Source organism: Lampetra fluviatilis, chromosome 4 (genome assembly GCF_964198595.1).
Source record: "Lampetra fluviatilis chromosome 4, kcLamFluv1.1, whole genome shotgun sequence".
Classification (NCBI taxonomy): domain Eukaryota; kingdom Metazoa; phylum Chordata; class Hyperoartia; order Petromyzontiformes; family Petromyzontidae; genus Lampetra; species Lampetra fluviatilis.
Window position 1 is genome coordinate 18,465,971 of NC_136278.1, and position 20,981 is coordinate 18,486,951.

The 20,981-nt window shown below is 51.2% G+C and overlaps 1 protein-coding gene across 1 annotated transcript in view; it reads right to left on the bottom strand.

Moving 5' to 3' along the window:
• The window catches only part of LOC144931395 (potassium voltage-gated channel subfamily KQT member 4-like), a 264,371-nt gene that overhangs the window by 101,834 nt on the left and 141,556 nt on the right, over positions 1 to 20,981 (bottom strand). The window contains exon 2 of the mRNA XM_078855200.1: positions 4,166 to 4,256. Within this exon, the coding sequence (XP_078711326.1) occupies positions 4,166 to 4,256 (91 nt within the window). The remainder of the gene's footprint in view (positions 1 to 4,165; positions 4,257 to 20,981) is intronic.

Below are 20,981 nucleotides of genomic sequence, written 5' to 3' on the forward strand. Positions count from 1 at the left end.
ATACAATCCACTCAAGTTTATTTTATTAAAGATTCCACTAGGTGGCGACAAATTATATTGTTGGATGAAACGTGCTAACGTATGATGACGTAAGCACGTTAGTGCGAGCCCTCCCGGAAGCCATAGAGAATGCATTGCAGCGCCCGCCCTTCGAAAAAAAAACATCTTTGAATGTAAGTCTATGGGGCCACTCGGGGCGATTCTCAGCCGGAGTGAAATCGCCCAAAAAGAGGCGGTACTCCACAGAACGTGACATGATGCTGATTGGACTATATCCAGATGCACAGTGACGGCTAGCGTGACTCTGTGGTTGAATGACATTGGTGGTGCGTCGCCCAATCGCCCTAATTAAGAAACAGCCCCTGCCACCAGGTATAGAGATTAATATACTGTTGGCAAGCACCTATTAAGGCCGGTTAAATACACAAATATAAACTATTTTATTTTAGCAGGTAAGGCCACATATTATAGCTCAACGACGTGGCTTATGTGGAAATGTATACCAGCCAAATACTCTAATACTCTAAATGTTGATCCTAAATGTGGAGGGAAAAACCAGAGACATGCAAACTCCAAATATATAGGCGTTAGGGTGGGAATTGAACCCATGACCTCCTGTATACCAGGCGAGGAAGTTAACATCTTGCCACCGTGTCACCCGGACGCATGCAGGCTGAGGGTGGCCACAAATCCGACGTGATAGAAAACTACGCGCCGTGGCTCCGAAACGTCTCGTGGTCACGGTCACTTCCAGACCGCATCAGCAACGCCAAAACCCGACACTGGGGAGCCATGCAGGCAAAATTGATAATTTAAGAAGGTATTTGTTTATTCATTATCAGCATTTCCTTAAGGCCGCCATACATTTCGAAGCTACTATAGCGGATAGAGAAATACAAATCGAGGTGTACATGCAGTGTCACACCTCCCCTGGGCTCTATCTATCGTTCTAAACAACTTGTCCAAACTCTCGAGTGAGGATGGCCATTTCTCTCTTTCCCTGCACCTGCTCCAGGTGCGGTAGCAGGCCGGTGGAAATGAGGTGATTTTGGCCAAACAAAATCCACAACACTGAACTGTACAAGAAGACCGGTTGCCCCAATATCACATAAAACCTCAAGAGATGGTGACTCAGTTGGCTTGGACATGTACTCAGAATGGACCAGGACCTTTTACCAAAAATTGCCCTAAGATGGACACCACCGGGCAAAAGGAAACCTGGGAGGACCCGAGACCACCTGGTGCAAGACCGTGAAGGACGAGCTGGTGGCAGCGATCAACCTCGCTTGAAGCGAGGCTCAACATGTGGCCAAGGACAGGAATAAGGGAAGGGAGCTCATTGCGGCCTTGTGTCCCATAGGGGATGAAGAGAATTCACTAACGGGGGGAGGGGTACACAGAGCCCACCTCAAACGTCTCACTTGGAACCACGTTCTGTGCCAATGGCCGAATTCACAATAGTCATGAACGAGCCGGTATGTAGCCACATCCTACACTTTTATTACCTTGATTTAATTAAGTTATACTTCTGTAAGCCCTGTCCTTCATCTGTAGGCCCCTGCCTTTCCTCTTTAGGCTGCACCTCTTTCCTCTGTGTGCCTCGCCCCCATACTTCTTAAGCCCCACCCCTTCCTGTTTAGGCCCCACTCCTTGTTGTTTAGGCCTCCAACCATTCCTGACTAGGCCCCCACCCCTTCCTGTTCAGGTCCCCACTCCTTCCTGTTTTGACTTTGCACTTTTCCATTTTAACCCCCCCCCCCCAACCACTTTTTTAGGCCCCACCTCTTTCTGTGCAGGCTGCTGCTCCTTTCTCAAGGGCACTGTGTTGGGCTGTTTTAGGTGATTGTGGGGGTTGTGGAGGCAAGGGAAGGGGGGCAGCAGTGGTCAAGGTCGGTGGGGACGGTAGGGGTAGGTGAGGGGTGGCTTCACAACAACATCAGCCACAATGCCTCTTAGAGCAGCGATTGAATAATAGATAATTACCAGTCGACGGCGATACCGATGATGATTCCAAAGAACACAGGATGAGATGTTACTATCCTTTGTGCAAGCACTTCCAAGAGTTCATGAACAGTGAGCCTGGTGAAATTTGGGGAGCGCATCGTCAGTAGTGAACCTTTGGTTCCTAGGGTGTTTCGACCTTTCATACTATACACCCTCCCCAAAGGCGGCCAGCGACAGGGTGATCAATCCTACGCTTGCGTCCCATTCCCAATTAGTCATAGGAGTTGCCTTGTTGTTGATAGCCAACATCCCATGGGACTATGCATGGCAGGGGCGTCCTCCTCCCTGAGTCAAGCATTGTTGACTGCATACCTCCTGGCCCTCTCACTTTGGGGCCCAGCTGGGGTCTTTCCTCTTCATCCAGAGCCACTGCCTGCTGCCTTCTGCCGCCTCCGATACAGCTCTGATTGCCGAACGCTGGCTCTGGCCCTTAATAAAAACTATACGTACATTGGCCAATGCTATGCACGCACAGACACGCTATATAAAGACAAAGATCCCCCGTATAGCCTGAACAGACTTTTGCGGAAAGTGCTGTTAGCGAGGGCGTAGGTGGCCAACACCACGCTCGGCCGCCTCTGTCTCCCTCGTGGCGATTATTCCACACACTGCACCAAGTAGTCATTTGAGGCTGAATCGACCTGGGCAAGGCCCAGGACCAGTTCAGATAATCATCACTGGTGTTAGCCATGAGGGGGAATTGAACTCGGGTCACAGGGTTCCTAGCGCAGCACGCTAACCACTACACTACTGCTTCCCACAATATATACACACACACAATCATGCATTATGCAGACACGCAGTCACATGATGTACACACATATGCTACACATCCAGTCACACATTACAAAAACACAGCAGGCTCTCGTGTTGGGTCAGAGGGGCTTTTTGAACATCTCCTTCCGTTGGCGTCATCTGTCACGGGCCGAGAGGTGACAGGATGGCGTGAGACGTCGGTGGCTCTGTAACTTTCATCTGAATATGGCTGCAGTCAACTTCAAAAAGCCGGATCTCTCTTTGTTTGTGCATGGGGGGAGGGGGGATCGCGCAGTCGAGGGGGAGGTCTAAGAGCGGATACTGGTGGGAGGCTGTGGGGGGTGGTCAGAGTCTCGGAGGTGGCTGCCCATCTTTCTCGGCAGCAAGCGGTGGAATCTGGCGGAGGGGAGAAGGCGCTGCCGAGGAGGTGCGGGGCGGCATAAACGCCCTTGGCCACGATCACATCGCTTGAGTCACTGTCGGCTGGGCAACCGTACGTGTCACTCCCTTTCGGGATCTTGGCTTATTTGTGGGGTGGCCGCAGCCTTGGATTAGAACCCACCATGTCTGCAAATGCCGACTCAAAGAGACTCTGTCATGGCCATTATGAGCCACCCCCTCTTTCCCCGAAATCATCTCGCAGAACTACGGCCAGCTCTCGATTTGCCTGGCCTAGTGGAGGGGTGTGGCCCATGTGAATCGAAATCAATGGACAATGGTGAACATTGTAAAAGTTAGGCGACACAAACGCGTCATCTGCCGTTAAGCTCCGTAGACCGGGGTGGGGGTGACGATGCAGACTGTGTCGTCACTATTTCGTGCTTCTCTCACGAGTCTCGAGTAGGAACAGTGGGCAGAAGTGGCAGCGCAGTGAGCGAAGGCGTCAACGAGCGGGGAACACCAGACGCTGAAGCCGCTGAATGGATTGCGAACCTCAACGTCAAACCATGACTGCTTCCCCAGCCATACGGAGCATGCTGAACCTGTTATCGAGATGATCAACCCACAAATAATCAAGAGACAACTTCACGTCAATAATTCAGTTTCTGAGATTTATAGCTAATAGCTAACGCTCTTTCTATCTTTCTCTCTCTATCTTTCTCTCTCCATCTCTCTTTTCTTTGTACGACTCTTTTGCTCTCTATAGCTCGCTCTGCCTCCTGCATCTCTCTCTCTCGCCCTCTTGCTCTGTCACAATCGCTCTTTCTCTCTCGTATGTTTTGTACATTTTTTAACTAAACAATATTTGCACAGTAACAATATGGATTCGTGATGCGTCTGTGAGCAATGGAATGGGTTTTCAAGGCGAGGGCCTCTCCCTGTTCTCTCCTCATCTCTCTCGCGATTACTCGCGCTCTCTCCCTCGCTGCAGCAGCTCAGCGTCTCTGTATCTCTCTCACGTTACCAGGATGAGCAGCACCTGGTTGGCCAGGATCTGAAAGTCGGGGATGGTGGAGAACACGGAGAGCACCAGGCAGGAGAACACCATGATGAACCTGCACAGGCACACAACGACAAAGAGAAAGATCCCCCATGTAGCCTTAACAGACGTTTTTGGGCGAGTGCTGTTTGCGACCACCGACTTAAGGTCACCACTGTGGCACAACGAGGCGAGCTGGGCCACCTTTTTCCGTCCGAGTGGGGATGTCCCGACATTGCACCGACTAAATCTAGATTTTAAGTTATCGTGACTGTAGGAATCCATACTCTTTGGTTCTTTCGGTAAAGTCACGTAGGTATAAAATAAAATAAATTAAATCACGACGTTTCGATTGCAACACAAGCAATCATCATCAGGTGGGAAAACCACAGAAATATTTTTTTTCTCTCCCACTTCACTGTGCTCGGCCTTGCAATGGCTGAAGACCTGATGGGGGATTTGGAGTGCCTGAACACCTCCCTGCATCTTAGGAAACGGACTGTTTCAGGCATACTCTTTGGTTTCAGGCATGTTGGAGGCTGTGAACCATGTCAAAACAAGCATGCAGGACAAGCGAACGGAGGATCACTTTGATGTCTTGTTCACAAAAGCAACTGCAATAGCAACAAAGTTGGACCTACAACCTATTCAGATGCCTCATATCCGCAAACCTAACAAGCGTTACACCAGTCAGGCTGCAGCACATATCCATCCGGATGCCCAGTGTTTGTACAGAGCCAAATTCTACAACGCCTTGGACACAGTGAATACTCAATTCATAGAGAGGTTTGATCAAGCTGGATTCCACAAGCTTGAAAATGTGCTGCTACGCGGAGACATGGACAAGGTGGTAGACGAGTCTCTTGAATTTAATTCAAGATTACTGCAGGTACAGCTGGCCATGTTTGGGGCTAATTACACATATCAAACGAGCTCAGATGTTGCTAGCATTATTAGGGAAATGGTGCCATAGGTGAGAGGTATCTTCAGTCATAGAATTAAACAAGAAAAGGTAAAAAAGAAAACAGAGCAATGTAATACAATATACTATTAGACATTATTGTAAAACATAAAAAAAGTTCATATCATGTGTTTGTAAATTTTTTTTATATTTCAGGCAGGCAATGAGTTTTTACATTTAGATTTTTTCTGAGGGAGACCCCCAGACCCCCGGGAAGATTTGGTCCCCCCCAATGTTGACTCCATGGCTACGGTCTTGCCACACACACACGCTTTTGACTCCACACGCACACACACGCGCATGCTTTGATTCCAAATTGAGTGACTGTCACCAAATGAGTTCAAATTGCAGTGGCCGTGGACACAGGCGGCTAATTTGTATTTTTTGTTGTAGTTGGCCGACTCCACGGTTCCTCACACAGTGACGGCATTTTTTCAAAGGTCGAAGGTCGAACAACCAATTCCGCGCACGTGTCACTGCTCAATTTTGCACAGATAAGCTCGCCGCGGAAAGACGCGCGCTCCTGAAACGCGGGGGGAGCGAGAACGGGGGGGGGCGAGGCGCGGAACCATCGGCGCGCTCCGCGATTTCCAAAAGAAAAATGAATGAATCTATTCTTTTGTTGATCGGGGATCGAGCTCGGGTCGCTGGGCTCGCAGCGCAGTGCGCTAACCGCCAGTTCTACGGCTGCACCCAGACAATGAAAGACACAGATCGCCCTATAGCCTTTAACAGACTGTTGGGGCAAGTGCTGTTAGCGAGCACCTATGAAGGCCGGAACGGCACACGAGGGGGTGGCTGGCCAGTACCACGCACGTCCCCCTTTGTCTCCCTCATGGCGATGTTTACACAACTTACCAGGTATTCATTTCAGACCGAGTCGACCTTGGGGAGGCCCAGAACCGGGTCAGATAATCGCCAATAGTGTTGGCTGTGAGCGGGAGTCGAACTCGGGTCGCCGTGTTCGTCGCGCAGCGCGCTAACCCGCGACACTACTGCTCCCCACAATCGCACACGCACGCGCCACATCACGTAAAAATGCAAGAAAGTACTCACGCTCACAAAGATGTTTGTTTTCGTTCAAGTTTAGTCTGCACGGAGGGTTGTGGCGTGAGCCCCAGAGGGATGCCTACAGGAGGGAACGGTCTGGCTGCCATCACGCACTGCCCTCCGTACGTCTGGTCGGGGGTGGCCCAAAATCAGTTCGGATTCCACTCGCCACTGTTGTACGCTTTAGTCGGGAATCAAACTCAGATCGCCGGGGTTTACGGTGTACTACACTAACCACTGCACCATAACACCCACCCCCATACACAGACATACAAGAGACAAACTTCACCATCCCTTGGAGCCGACACGTTCACAGGCGGTTGGGGCAAGCGGTGTTCGCGCTGCTCGCGCAGTGCTAACCCGGCGATGTCAACTACACACCGTACTAGGTACTCATTTGGGGCTAAGTCGACCTAGGGGAGGCCCAGAACCGGATCGGATAATCGTCACTTGTGTTGGCCGTGAGTGGGAATTAAATAAAGGCAAAGATCCCCCCAGCGAGCAGCTATGAAGGCCGGAACGGCACACGAGAAGGTGGGCCGCCAGCACCACGACTGGCCGCCTTTGTCTCCCTAGTGGCGATGTTTACACACCTCACCAGGTACTCATATGATGCTGAGTCGACCTTGGGGAGGCCCAGGACCGGTTCTGATAATCGTCACTGCTGTTGGCCGTGAGTAGGAATCAAACACACACACACGACAACACAACAATCGCCGTTCACCACTACACACACGCACACTAAACTTTTTAAACTAAACTTTTAAAAACTAAATACAACTTTTTATTTTACCAGGTAAGGTCCACTGTGTTGTATAGCTCTTTTTCAGAAGCGACCTCGCGACAAATGATAGCTCAACGAAGTGGCCTTATCACGTGGAAATGTATAGCAGCCAAATACTCTTAACGCATGATGGCGATTCTAAATGCGGAGGGAAAAGTGGAGGACCCCTGCGACCAAGGATAGAGAGAAAGAGAGGGAGAGACACGCAAACTCCAAAAATACTGGCGTCAGGGTCGGGATCGAACCCACAACCCCGTGTATACCAGGCAAGGGAGTTGACATCTCGCCACCGTGGCACCCGCTATGACGAGGCAGTCGGCGTGAGAGAGCCAAGCGAGCGCGCGGGGGAGCCCAGGTCGCGTGGTCAGCGGAGAGTGTCGAGAGGGCAACGTCCATACGGCGGCCACTGGCGACAAATCACAGGTCAGCTCTCAAGCGGGCCCCGTGAGCGAGCGAGCGAGCCAGCGACAGCCCCGGCACACTTCACACCATTTCCTTTCCGTGCACCTTAATTATCTCTCGACGTTCGCCCCGCAAGCGAACGCGACGATCTCACCGGGCCACTCTTCCGCCCAATTGCTCCGCTGCGTCGGTCACTGCGGTGGTAGGAACAATACGCGCGGGGGGAGCGGAGGCGCGGTGGTTTGCGCACTGCGGAGTGAACTCCCTGACCCGAGTTCGGAGCGAGCGTCTCTCGCGATCGGAAAGGGTTTGAGTTGAAATTCAGGCTGGGGATTGGCTCAGCCATGCATTCCCCCCCCCCCCATCAGGGTCGATACAATGGGTTTGTGGGGAAGTCAACAGTGATGGACTCACCCCTGCCATAGAGGCAACTATGAGACAGGATGTAACGGGCTAAGTGAGAATACATGAGACGGTGGAGAGACTTGGTAGACAGCTATGGGACTAAGCATCCAGCTGTTGCTACTCTATACCGTGTGGTCGGAACGACACCCAGCCACCTTTTGCCTCCCCAGCAATAATTTTGACAGGTGGAACCAGTTGACTTAGGTGAGGCCCAAAAGAGGAGGGAGGTGCCGCTGCGGGTGTAACGGTCAGCCCACCGACCGGACTTGCAATCCAAAGGTCGCCAGTGCGGTTCCGTCTCCTGGCATGGCAGCTCAAATTATGTTGCTTAACTCCTCCTGCCTCTGTCCACCAGGCAGTCAACAATGGGTACACCGCAGTTAGCCGATCGGAAATTCCATCGGCAGGTGGAGTAGAGTGTGGGTGGGCTCACACCTGCCAACGCTTCAAGGGAAGACCACATACCGTCGTAGAGATCGCAGCGGTGGAGCTCCTTCTGGCAGCAGTGGCGTGAACGAGCAATTGCAGGAGCTGCGCCTTTACTTCTTTCCTGGGACAGCTTCGGTCACGACTCCGCGCGCGCGATGTGACGCGGGGCGCGGCCGCGAGCGGACCGCGGGAGGCCATTGCCGCCGGAGGAGGAGCGAGAGGGACGAGATCGATCGCTGGTAAACGCCGGAGCGCAGCGCCGGGCTCTCTCGTTGCGACGAGCGCTTTGCCCGACGAGCCGTGTGGTGCCGCGCCATCGTCGGTTCTGGCTGCGGGATGACGCTTGGCAAGCCGTCGTAATCCGCCCCACCTCCCTCTCTCCTCGAAACATTTCGCTGATTGCGCGCGCGCCGCACGCTCGCGCAATTAGGCACCCATAAGCACGCGATGGCCGCATAAACACTCACGCGAGCTCGCCAAACAAAAGCACAGGTGCACGCGCGCACGCAGGCGCTCCGAGTCGGCGCTAATCAAAGGGTAAGCTGACGCGACACCATTCAGTCGTTTGCTAGTGTCCTTGAGAAGCCCTCGCTCGAGATGAAAAGTTGAGGCCTCCTTATCAAAGGAGGCGCGAGTTGCAGCAAGGCCGGCGAAATGAAGCCAAAGGGAATGGCATAAAGACAGCGGGCAGGAGAGTTTGAAATTTGTGCTGTTTCCCTCTCGGCCGTGATGTCGGGTCGAGCCGCGCGATGTTTGGCATGATGTCCGACGTTTCGCTCCACGTGCGTGCTTCGAGCGTCCGTTGCCATTCAGTTCCTGCAGAAGTTCCCAGCTCGAAAGATCGAATACTTTGTTCCGCAATATTTAATTCGCATTTGAAGCACAGCAAAGTACAAAAGATAGGACGATAAAAAATACCAAACCCGTTTGCATCGAACCGTTGAAATTGGACATCGTATTGCATCGTAAAAAATCGTAACGCGGAAAACGTCCCTACGATTCTCTGTATGTTGAACTTCTTTCGCACCGTACGTAGCCAACCGTGCTCATCTGAGGTGCGGGGGAATCGGAGGTGCCAGGGAATCGGGCGGTGAGGGAGATGAGGTCATCACTAGGGTCGGACGGCCTTGTCAATCGCAGCGACTCTGGGATGAAAATAAAACCCCGTTCGTTATTAAGGGGAAGCCTTTAAATATTTTGTTCCCACGTGATTATCGTACAATCGGGGGCGGGCCGGTTCAATGGAAGTGAAAACCCACTGATTGCGTATTCGATGGTCGCGGAATTATCTCCAGAAAAACGTGTTTTCGCATCACGGCGATATCGTGAGGTTCACAACGCCCAAGAAACCCGGCCTCACCACGAGTGGCTTCTCTGGGGTGACCGCTATCAATAGAGATTACCGTTCGTAGGCATATTTTAATAAACACAATAAACAGGAAGGACAAGTTCAAAGGGCTCGCATAATGCACATGTGCGTAATTACGTTGCCTCAGTAATCTCCCCGCCCCCCCCCCACATTTTGCAAGAGCGCAGAAGCGTGGTCAACACTTCTACGCCTCTACAGTGAGGGAAAAAAGTATTTGATCCCCTGCTGATTTTGTACGTTTGCCCACTGACAAAGAAATGATCAGTCTATAATTTTAATGGTAGGTTTATTTGAACAGTGAGAGACAGAATAACAACAACAAAATCAAGAAAAACGCATGTCAAAAATGTTATAAATTGATTTGCATTTTAATGAGGGAAGTAAGTATTTGACCCCCTCTCAATCAGAAAGATTTCTGGCTCCCAGGTGTTTTATACAGGTGTAATGCGGGCGAAAGCGACCTTCCGGATGTGACGTCACGAGGAGGCGGAGCCGGGTGACGGGGGTGAAAGGTAGGGGGTCCTTAAGCGGGTAAACCGGAAGGAGAAGGCAGTCGGGGTGTGAATGGAAAGGTGTGGGGCCACGCGGGCGTACGAGCCGAGGGGGCACCGTCAGAAGCGGGAGCCAACCCTGGGAACAGTAGGGAGCTACTGGGAGGTGTAAAGCTGCAGATAGAGATAGGCAGGAAGGCTGTGTGTGAGGAGCAGCGGGGTGGCTGCCAGGAGTCGCAGGAGCGACGAGAAGGCGAGACAGCACGAGGCCGTCAGAGCTGCAGCAGGAACAGCCAAGGGAGCTGTGTGAGAGTACAGCAGCGGAGCTGCTGTGGGGCTGCAAGAGCGACAAGAACAGCAGCGGGGCTGCTGATGTGGACTGGAGTGACATCGGAACCAGCACAGAGAGAATAAGAGAGACAGCCGTGTGGGGACGCAGTACGGACCGAATAAAGGACACTGAGCCAGATATCGTGGTCAAGTCTTTTATTACACTGGTGTCAGAAGTGGGGTGCAGAAGACCTTGTTGACGTTGCAACGTCATTATTTTTGGCACGGCATGGCGACAGATGTCGTAGGGCACGTGCGCGCGTGCCCTGAATGCGCCCGGCGTAAGCCGCCTAAACATCCTTACGTGCCGCCTCTCCAGTCGATTCAGGTGTCTCGAGTCAATGAATTGGTGGCACTGGACATATTGGGACCCTTCCCACCATCGGCGAGGGGAAATAAATATTTGCTGGTAGGGGTCGAGTATCTCTCCCGTTGGCCGATGGCCTGGCCGTTGCCCGATCAGTCGGCCGCGGCCATCACCGACGCCTTTTTGTTTGGGTACATTATGGACAAGGGGGCGCCGGAGAGACTCCTCACGGACCAGGGCCGAAATTTCTCTTCTAAATTGTTGGCTGAAGTGTGCGCAGGCCTTGGGACTAAGAAGATACGGACATCTCCATACCATCCGCAGACGGATGGTATGGTTGAGCGGCTGAACAGGACATTGTCTGCCATGCTTTGCCATACTGTGAGTGAGCAGCAATCGGATTGGGATCTGCACATCCCCGGAGTGCTTTCGGCGTACAGGATGACGCCCCATGCGGCTACAGGATATTCGCCGTTTTACCTAATGTATGGTCGGGAAAACGTGCCTCCGGTGGATGTGCAATTGGGTACTGGGGTGAAGGGACCTCGTAAACCACTCCCTGAATACATTCAGGACACGGTTCGCCGGGTTACGGAGGCGCGGGAAAACGCCCGCGTGGCTACGGCCAAAGCCCAGGCCCGGAACGAGCGGTATGCTCGGCGGTCTGAGGGGGAGTGCCCCTGGAAGGTGGGAGACCTGGCCTGGCTCCATTGCCCGCAGGTGCGGCCGGGGACCTCTCCTAAATTGCACAAACCTTGGCAGGGTCCTGTGCGCCTCATTGAGGTTCCCAATCCACAGTCGGCGCGGGTTCAGTTTGGTTCTCGCCGTTGGTTTGTTCATACGTCGCGGTTGAAACCATATGTTGCTCCCCTACGTGATGCGTCATCTCCCAATGTTGCCTTGCCGGGGTCTGTTGCTGCCGACTCTCCCCTGCCTGCGTCCACTGATCTTGCTCGAGCGCCTGTCGTACCTGTTCCAGACAGGCCGACCGTGACACCGCGGGGGAGGAGTGGGCCTGTTCGGAGGGCGCCTGCCAGGGCTGCGGGACCTTCAAGCCCGGCGACCCTTCCGACCCCGCTGCAGGCGCATTCGCGGAATACGACCAAGACTGATTCGTCAGGGACACGAGATGTCGGTGGACTTCCAATCGCAGCAGGGGAATTACCCCCTGTCATTTCTCGTGTTCCATCGCGTCCCCGTTCTACAAGTGGGCCGCCGACCGTCCGGGACGGGCCGGCGACCCGCACTCGTTCCAAATCGCTTACGTTTCGTTAATTGTATGTTGTTATTGTTCTTGTTCTTGCCATCGTATTTATCGCATGCTTTCGTACGTTCGTCGATGTTACTTGTGTGTTGTTCTTGTTGTTATATTGCATGCTTAGTGTCCTTTAAGGGGGAAGGTCGGTTCACCGCATTACGCTTTGGTGTTGTTCAGCCGAGGTCGGCTGGGTTTTTTCTATGGGGGAGGGTGGTGTAATGCGGGCGAAAGCGACCTTCCGGATGTGACGTCACGAGGAGGCGGAGCCGGGTGACGGGGGTGAAAGGTAGGGGGTCCTTAAGCGGGTAAACCGGAAGGAGAAGGCAGTCGGGGTGTGAATGGAAAGGTGTGGGGCCACGCGGGCGTACGAGCCGAGGGGGCACCGTCAGAAGCGGGAGCCAACCCTGGGAACAGTAGGGAGCTACTGGGAGGTGTAAAGCTGCAGATAGAGATAGGCAGGAAGGCTGTGTGTGAGGAGCAGCGGGGTGGCTGCCAGGAGTCGCAGGAGCGACGAGAAGGCGAGACAGCACGAGGCCGTCAGAGCTGCAGCAGGAACAGCCAAGGGAGCTGTGTGAGAGTACAGCAGCGGAGCTGCTGTGGGGCTGCAAGAGCGACAAGAACAGCAGCGGGGCTGCTGATGTGGACTGGAGTGACATCGGAACCAGCACAGAGAGAATAAGAGAGACAGCCGTGTGGGGACGCAGTACGGACCGAATAAAGGACACTGAGCCAGATATCGTGGTCAAGTCTTTTATTACACAGGTAACGAGCTGAGATTAGGAGCACACTCTTAAGGGGAGTGTCCCTAATCTCAGCTTGTTACCTGTATAAAAGACACCTGTTCACAGAAGCAATCAATCAGATTCCAAACTCTCCACCATGGCCAAGACCAAAGGGCTATCCAAGGATGTCAGGGACAAGATTGTAGACCTACACAAGGCTGGAATGGGCTACAAGACCATCGCCAAGCAGCTTAGTGAGAAGGTGACAACAGTTGATGGGATTATTCGCAAATGGAAGAAACACAAAAGAACTGTCAATCTCCCTCGGCCTGGGGCTCCATGCAAGATCTCACCTTGTGGAGTTGCAATGATCATGAGAACGGTGAGGAATCAGCCCAGAACTACACGGGAGGATCTTGTCAATGATCTCAAGGCAGCTGGGACCATAGTCACCAAGAAAACAGTTGGTAACACACTACGCCGGGAAGGACTGAAATCCTGCAGTGCCCGCAAGGTCCCCCTGTTCAAGAAAGCACATATACATGCCCGTATGAAGTTTGCCAATGAACATCTGAATGATTCAGAGGACAACTGGGTGAAAGTGTTGTGGTCAGATGAGATCAAAATGGAGCTCTTTGGCATCAACTCAACTCGCCGTGTTTGGAGGAGGAGGAATGCTGTCTATGACCCCAAGAACACCATCCCCACTGTCAAACATGGAGGTGGAAACATTATGCTTTGGGGGTGTTTTTCTGCTAAGGGGACAGGACAAATTTCGATTTAAAGCTTTCGTGACTGCAGGGATTCATCTTCTTGGTTCTTTCGGTAAAGTAACGTAGAAGGGAAGTAATAAATAATAAAAATAAAACATAATAAAATAATTTTCACGACGTTTCGGCCACAACGGATGAAGATGAATCCCTGCAGTCACGAAAGCTTTAAATCGAAATTTAACCGCCACTACGGGGTGGGATTCCATAAAACTTTAAGATCCTTCAACAAGCTCCGTGATAAGAAGGCTCAGCTAATCGAGTCTCTCACCTTTCTGAAGAGATGCCGCGACTCTAAGGTAATACCAATCGCATTTACACTAACCTCTGCTACTGTAACCTATTCTAATGCTAAACGAATTCTGTCTAGAACCAGCTTAGCTCTTATCTCAGAGAAAATCAGACTTACGCGCACCGAACTAGATCAGTTAGACAAGACACTCTACGAATCACACTTATCTTTGACTGCAACAATGTCCACATCGGATTTGGAACATGTAGATAATATGACTGCCTCTTCAGCTGCCGCTATGTCGACCAAATGTAAGAACAACTTGATTTCCAAATTCAACCGCTTCTCAAATAAGAGACCGGACCCACACACTGAAAAGCTAGACGTTAACAAAGTCGTAATTAATCGCAGTAACAGTTCTATTTCTGATGGTCTGAAATCCGTGTTGGCTAAAGGACTAAACTTTGCAGTCACACCTAGACACATACCAGTTAATGATATCATTGCCCGAGTAGATGTGGCTCTCAAGGGCCTGGGTCACATCGCTGCAGATGTAGCAAGATCTGAAATCGCTGCAACCCTCAAAAACGCTAAGATGCCAGCTAGTAACATCAGCAAAGATGAGCGTTTTGAATTAGCTCAATTAAAAAAGAGGGATGACATTGTCATCCTCTCAGCCGACAAAGGCAATGCCACTGTCATCATGGACAAAATAGAATACAACAACAAAATTCAAGAACTACTCAACGATGGCAGCTATACAAAAATAAAAGAGACCCCACCAACAGTCTCATCATTAAAACCAACAAAATAATTTCTGATTCAACCGCATTAATTGATCAAACCAAACAGTTCTCGTTGAAACCTTCTGCAGCCAGGCCACCAAGATTATATGGCCTTCCAAAGATACATAAAGAAGATACACCTCTTCGTCCCATTGTCTCTACTATCAACTCCCCCACCTACAAATTGGCTCGTTTTTTGTCTGAAATCCTGCGGCCTTTCACTGGAAAAACCACCTCTGCGGTACTAGACTCTACGGACCTGGTATCGACAATCAAGGGAATGTCCCTGTCCCCAGACGACCTGCTTGTCAGTTTTGATGTGGTTTCCTTATTCACCAAAGTTCCTGTACCTGACACCATCGCAATCATTGAAGACTTGGTTCATCAAGGACTGAATACTGGGGTACCCCCCCTGATGAGACACTGCTTAACCAATACATACTTCACCTGGAATGGAACTTTCTACAAACAAACTGAGGGCACCCCAATGGGCTCCCCCCTATCTCCGGTTGTAGCTAACGTTTTCATGGAGAAATTTGAGACTGACGCCATCCAGACTGCCACTCTACGCCCGACCTTATGGAAGAGGTACGTAGATGACACTTTTGTCATCTGGCCACATGGCCGGCCTGCTCTAGACCAATTCCTCGACCACATCAATTCCATACACCCAGCCATCAGATTCACCATGGAAGTCGAAAAAGATGGCAAGCTACCCTTTTATGATGTCCTAATTAAAAGGAGACCTGATGGTTCAATGAGCCATTCTGCTTCCTCTTAGCATCTTTCACGCGACGGTCAATGGTATAGTGTATAGCAGATTGTATAATTAGTATAAAATTGTAATGTTTAATACAATGTATAAGGTAATATACAGTATCGTAATTGTATAGTGAATATACAGCACTGTGGTATACAGTAGGGTGGGTAGAATAATACTTAGGGTAATATTATAGTCGAAGGTATAGAGTGGTGTATAGTAATACAGTATATAATTTAATGTTGGTTTTGTCTATGGTAGTATATAGTACGGGGTAGACCCGTGTGATGTAAGAGAAAAACGTTTAGCTGGAAGCATATTATATTTTTTGCGACATAGAATTGTAATGTATTACTTACTGTTAGTAGCTCAGCTTATTGGAGAGTATATTTAGTATACTGATGATACTATGTAGTTTAGTTTTTTACGTGGTTGTTTAGTAACTGCAGCTACATACTATTAACATTCCTTCCCTTTGTTAATGCTACCCCCATCCCCTCCCTTTGATGCTGCTAATCCTGCATAATGCACGGGCATAATATGACTTTGAAACACCCCGCCCACCTCCTACGCATTTCCCATAAATATGCTAAATTCCTCTTGATATGCAAATTATTTTGTCAAGGCGCTCTTCTTCCCACCTCCCCCCTCCAACCCAGCTTAAATATACGCTCCAAGCTTGGTGGTGTTTCATTCTTCACCTGAGGACGGCTGCTTGCGTTGTGGCCGAAACGTCGTGAGAATTATTTTATTATGTTTAATTTTTATTATTTTATTACTTCCCTTCGACGTGACTTTACCGAAAGAACCAAAAAGGGACTGGACAACTTCACCGCATCAAAGGGACGATGGACGGGGCCATGTACCGTCAAATCTTGGGTGAGAACCTCCTTCCCTCAGCCAGGGTATTGAAAATGGGTCGTGGATGGGTATTCCAGCATGACAATGACCCAAAACATACGGCCAAGGCAACAAAGGAGTGGCTCAAGAAGAAGCACATTAAGGTCCTGGAGTGGCCTAGCCAGTCTCCAGACCTTAATCCCATAGAAAATCTGTGGAGGGAGCTGAAGGTTCGAGTTGCCAAACGTCAGCCTCGAAACCTTAATGACTTGGAGAAGATCTGCAAAGAGGAGTGGGACAAAATCCCTCCTGAGATGTGTGCAAACCTGGTGGCCAACTACAAGAAACGTCTGACCTCTGTGATCACCAACAAGGGTTTTGCCACAAAGTACTAAGTCATGTTTTGCAGAGGGGTCAAATACTTATTTCCCTCATTAAAATGCAAATCAATTTATAACATTTTGACATGCGTTTTTCTGGATTTTGTTGTTGTTATTCTGTCTCTCACTGTTCAAATAAACCTACCAGTAAAATTATAGACTGATCATTTTTTTGTCAGTGGGCAAACGTACAAAATCAGCAGGGGATCAAATACATTTTTCCCTCACTGTATATAAGGAATGAAACAGTTAGACTTCTCCACAAATCTGGCTGTCGCCTGATGAAACTAGTTGTAATTACTGGTGAAACGTCGTACTCAGGTTGTAAATGTTGTGGCTTGGCTCTCCAACACACCGGTGTGCTGTACTAGTGACGAATTGGCACGTTCTGTTTACGTGACAACCCTTACTAGTTGGCTGTGTCGGTTGGTGGCGGGTTTTAATGACAAATTGATGTGGTTGTCCCACCTGATGACGATTGCTTGTGTTGCGATCGAAACGTCGTGATCTATTATTTTTCTACCTACGTGACTTTACCGAAAGAAGCAAAGAGTATGATAAATTGATATATGTACGCGTTCTAACCCAAAAACCTATATTATGGATGCATTAGAGTATTTGTACATTTCCACGTGATAAGCCGCTTTGTTAAGCTATCATTTGTGGCCAGGTCGCTTCTGAAAAAAAGCAACATAGCTCAGTGGGCCTTACCTCATGAAATAAAAATGTAGAAATATGTTTTAACAGTTTATAAGAGGACAACGCGTACCTCATCAAACAATGCGTGCATCTTTTGCCACAAGCACGTGCGGTTGATGCAGACTTTGAGGAAGCCTCGCAATAGGCGCGTCTATTTGGTGTTTGAACATCGTGACACCTCCCGTGGTTTTTTTTTGTTTTGTCGGGAGAGGGCATAAAACCCCGTGCTTTTTTTCACCAGGCCGAGGTGACGTTCACGATCTCAGCAGGCGACTTCCACGCGGAGCGAGGAGCGCTCTGCCGAACGGAACGACGCCTTCCTTCTTTCTGATATTTCTCATTCAGTGGCTGTCCCCGCTGACCGGACACAGACAGAGAGAGAGAGAGCGGACGGTAAAGGGCTCCAAAAACGCACGCCGCCGCCACCGCCGTGCTCAATGGAGGCATGCGCCCCCACCCCACCCTCTCCCCCCATCCCCGCTCAAGCTGAATAAGTGCACGGTTTATGAAATTGTAATGCACTCCGACGACTTCCAAGAAGATGAAAACATTTCCATTACGGAAAGCCACGGGAAATCTAGCAAGATGCAGCGGCAGAAAGAAAAAATATGTTGCAATGTAAGGAAGTTAATTGGGTCATTTAGGGGACTCGCGTTATTGTAGTGTCAGAGCTCTGAGGCACCGTCATCATGAAAAGCCGTGATTCGCCTACTGCTGGATGATGAACTGCGATGCCGCAATCATTCTCACCGGGAGACGGGTTGTGGCATGGCTTCTGTCCTTTGGCTTCTATTCTGTCGTGGGCCTTATCCATCGGTCTTGGTTTTACCGTCTCATTCCGTCCGTCGCCTTCCTTCTTTCTCCCCCTATTCACGACGGTGAAGGGAACATCCCGGCGTCCCTTGAGTGTGTAATGACATCGGGGATGTCACTGTATGGTGCTGGCCTGGGAGAGCCGTGGCGTGCGATGTCCTTACATCGCGGGCAGCACCGGGTGGGTTGCTGTGTGATGCCGGCTCTAGCACAGCACGGCGCGCGATGCACTGTCATCGGGTACACCCCGTAGGCGGGTGTAGTACCAGCCCCAGCGGGGCTTGGTGTGCGCTGGGATAGCGCGGGCACCACGCATGGCGTGCAGTGCGGGCTCCCACAAGGGGGAGCGGGAGAGTGTCAGCTCAGGAGTAGGGTTGCCCCGGGCCATGGCACTCTGGTTGACCCCATAGACACGTTATCTGGAGTGTCCACAGAGAAGGCCCCAGGTGGGGGGGGGGGGGGGGGGGGCTAGGGGGTGATCACGTGTCCAGGGAGAGTTCTCGAGGGGGATCAAGAGGGAACTTGAACGCTCGAGAAGGCCGGCCGGCGGGGCCGAGGGCGGAGCGGCCCCAACCCGGGAGGATATCAGGTGGGTCCCTGAAAGGGACCGGGGTCGATGCATTCTACAAGCTGAAGCTCCTCGTCTACAAGCTGGAAGTTCTACGGCCTACGAGGCATCAACACGTGGTCGGGGACCTGAGTGAGAGTCCGACCCTTCGTAGCCATAACTCCTATGTATAGTGTAGTTAGCTGGGTGGTCACCACCCTAGGCTGTATCTGGTAAAGGGTCAGTTACCCCTTTGTGTTAACATGTTGATGTTAAATAAATGTGTTGCCTCCAAAGAATAACGTCTGCGACTCAGTTGGACGTGCATCGCGGTGGGGCGTCGTTGAGTTTCACAACGACAAATAAAACCCGCCCTGCGCCACTTAGCACCTGTGCCGAGGCGAGGGTAAACTCTGAGGCTTTCACGTGAAGCGTCGAAGGCTCGCTGCTGGCAGGAGGTCACGGGACAGACCCAGGTGGTGCCATGGGTCGACCAACTGAGATGACCGGCCGATGCACCCGTCAGCTGTTTGCCCCCTACTCGCACGCGCCATCCCACGCCACGCTTCGTAGCGATCCGGTTCACGGCCCGGGATGCCCAACCGCTCTGTGGTTGAGACTGGGGTGGTGGGGGGTCAGCCATAGTCACGCGCCTCACAGCGGACTTAAAGGTCCCGCGATGCCGGTCGCACAAATAGTCTATCAGCAGCTGGCCGCGTGCGCCCGAGACGCGGCCTGAATTTGCCAAATTTGTTCAATTACAGCGCAAATGACTCACTTGGGAAAACACGGAGCGCACGCCACCGCGAGTGAAACTCCTGCAGATGGAGGGTTTGAAACACCGCGCCTTTATGACAGCGCTCGTGCTGTAAACAATGCCCAGAACACCAAACGTCCTCGTGATTTGGTCGGATTGTATGATCCGACCCGTTGATTCTGGTTCGTGAATCCATGGCAGCGAATCAGCGAGCACGCATCACGGGAGCGGCACAGGAACGCACCGTCGGTTCTGTGGGCTAACATACAAGAAGGTCAGAGTGGCGAGATGTTAACTACCTCGCCTGGTATACAGGAGGTCGTGGGTTTGATCCCTACCATGACGATGCCTGTATATTTGTAGTTTGCATGTTCTCCCAATGGTCGTGTGGATTTTTATCTGGATCCTCCGGTTTTCCCCTCCACATTTAGAATCAACATCACGCGTTTGGAGTATTTGGCTGTTTTAAACTTCCGCCACTTAAACCACTTATTTGGGTTATAATTTGTGGCCAAGTCGCTTCTGAATAAGAGCTATATAGTTCAGTGGGCTTTAACCCGGTAAAATAAAAAAAGTTTACATCGCAGTTTAGTTTATAGGTCTGCTGAATGAGCATTTAGGGAGTGGCTTTTCTGCTGTCTACAGCCCTGAGCAGCCAGTGGTTAAGAAAAAACAATCCATAATCAAGGTTTTTTTTTTGTTAGATCGCATGAATATAAATGCGTCTTAAAACCCGCCACCACACGACACAGCAAATTAGTAAAGTGTCACGTATTAAGAAATCTGTCACGTAAACATTTCTGGCTGTCGCCTGATGATGCTCGTTGCAATTATTGGCGATACGTTGTACTCAGATTGTAAATGTCGTGGATTTATTCTCCAACACACCGGTGTGCTGTACTAGTGTAATGCGGGCGTGAGCGACCTTCCGGATGTGACGTCACGGGGAGGCGGAGCCAGGTGACGTGGGTGAAAGGTTCGGGGCTTTAAGCGGGTAAACCGGAAAGAGAAGTTAGTCCGGTGGTGAATGGAAAAGGGTGAGGCCACGAGGGCGAACGAGAGGAGGGAGGCACCGCCGGCGAGCGGGGGCCGACCCCAGAGTACAGCCAGGAAGGCTGTGTGTTAGAGGCAGCGGTGTGGCTGCAGAGAGTCGCAGGAGCGACGAAGAGAGAGAAGAGTACAGCCAGGAAGGCTGTGTGTTAGAGGCAGCAGTGTGGCTGCAGAGAGTCGCAGGAGCGACGAAGAGAGAGAGACAGCACGAGTCTGTCAGAGCGCTGCGGAGTAAGCAAGAGCGAGAAGAGCAGCAGCGATTACAGCCAAGGGGGCTGAGAGTGAGTAACAGCAGCGGAGCTGCTGTGGGGGCTACGAGAGCGACCGAGGCCAACAGAGGGGCTGCTGGAAGAGAAGAGAGAGACATCGGAGTCGGCACTGTGGGGACTGAGCAAAGAAGAGACAGCCGTGTGGGTGTACAGCACGGACCGAATAATAAAGGACACTGAGCCAGACATCGTGGTCCAGAGTCGTTTATTACACTGGTGTCAGAAGTGAAACGGCTTGTCAAGACGGCTCGGAAGAAAGAATATTCCTGTGCCATCATCTGCTACATCATCCGACTTACGATTGAGACAGATGGCGCAGCTGGAGACCTGGAAAATCGTGCTGGCGAAACCGTGTGAGCTCACCACGCCGACGACGGCAGTGGGGAGAGCC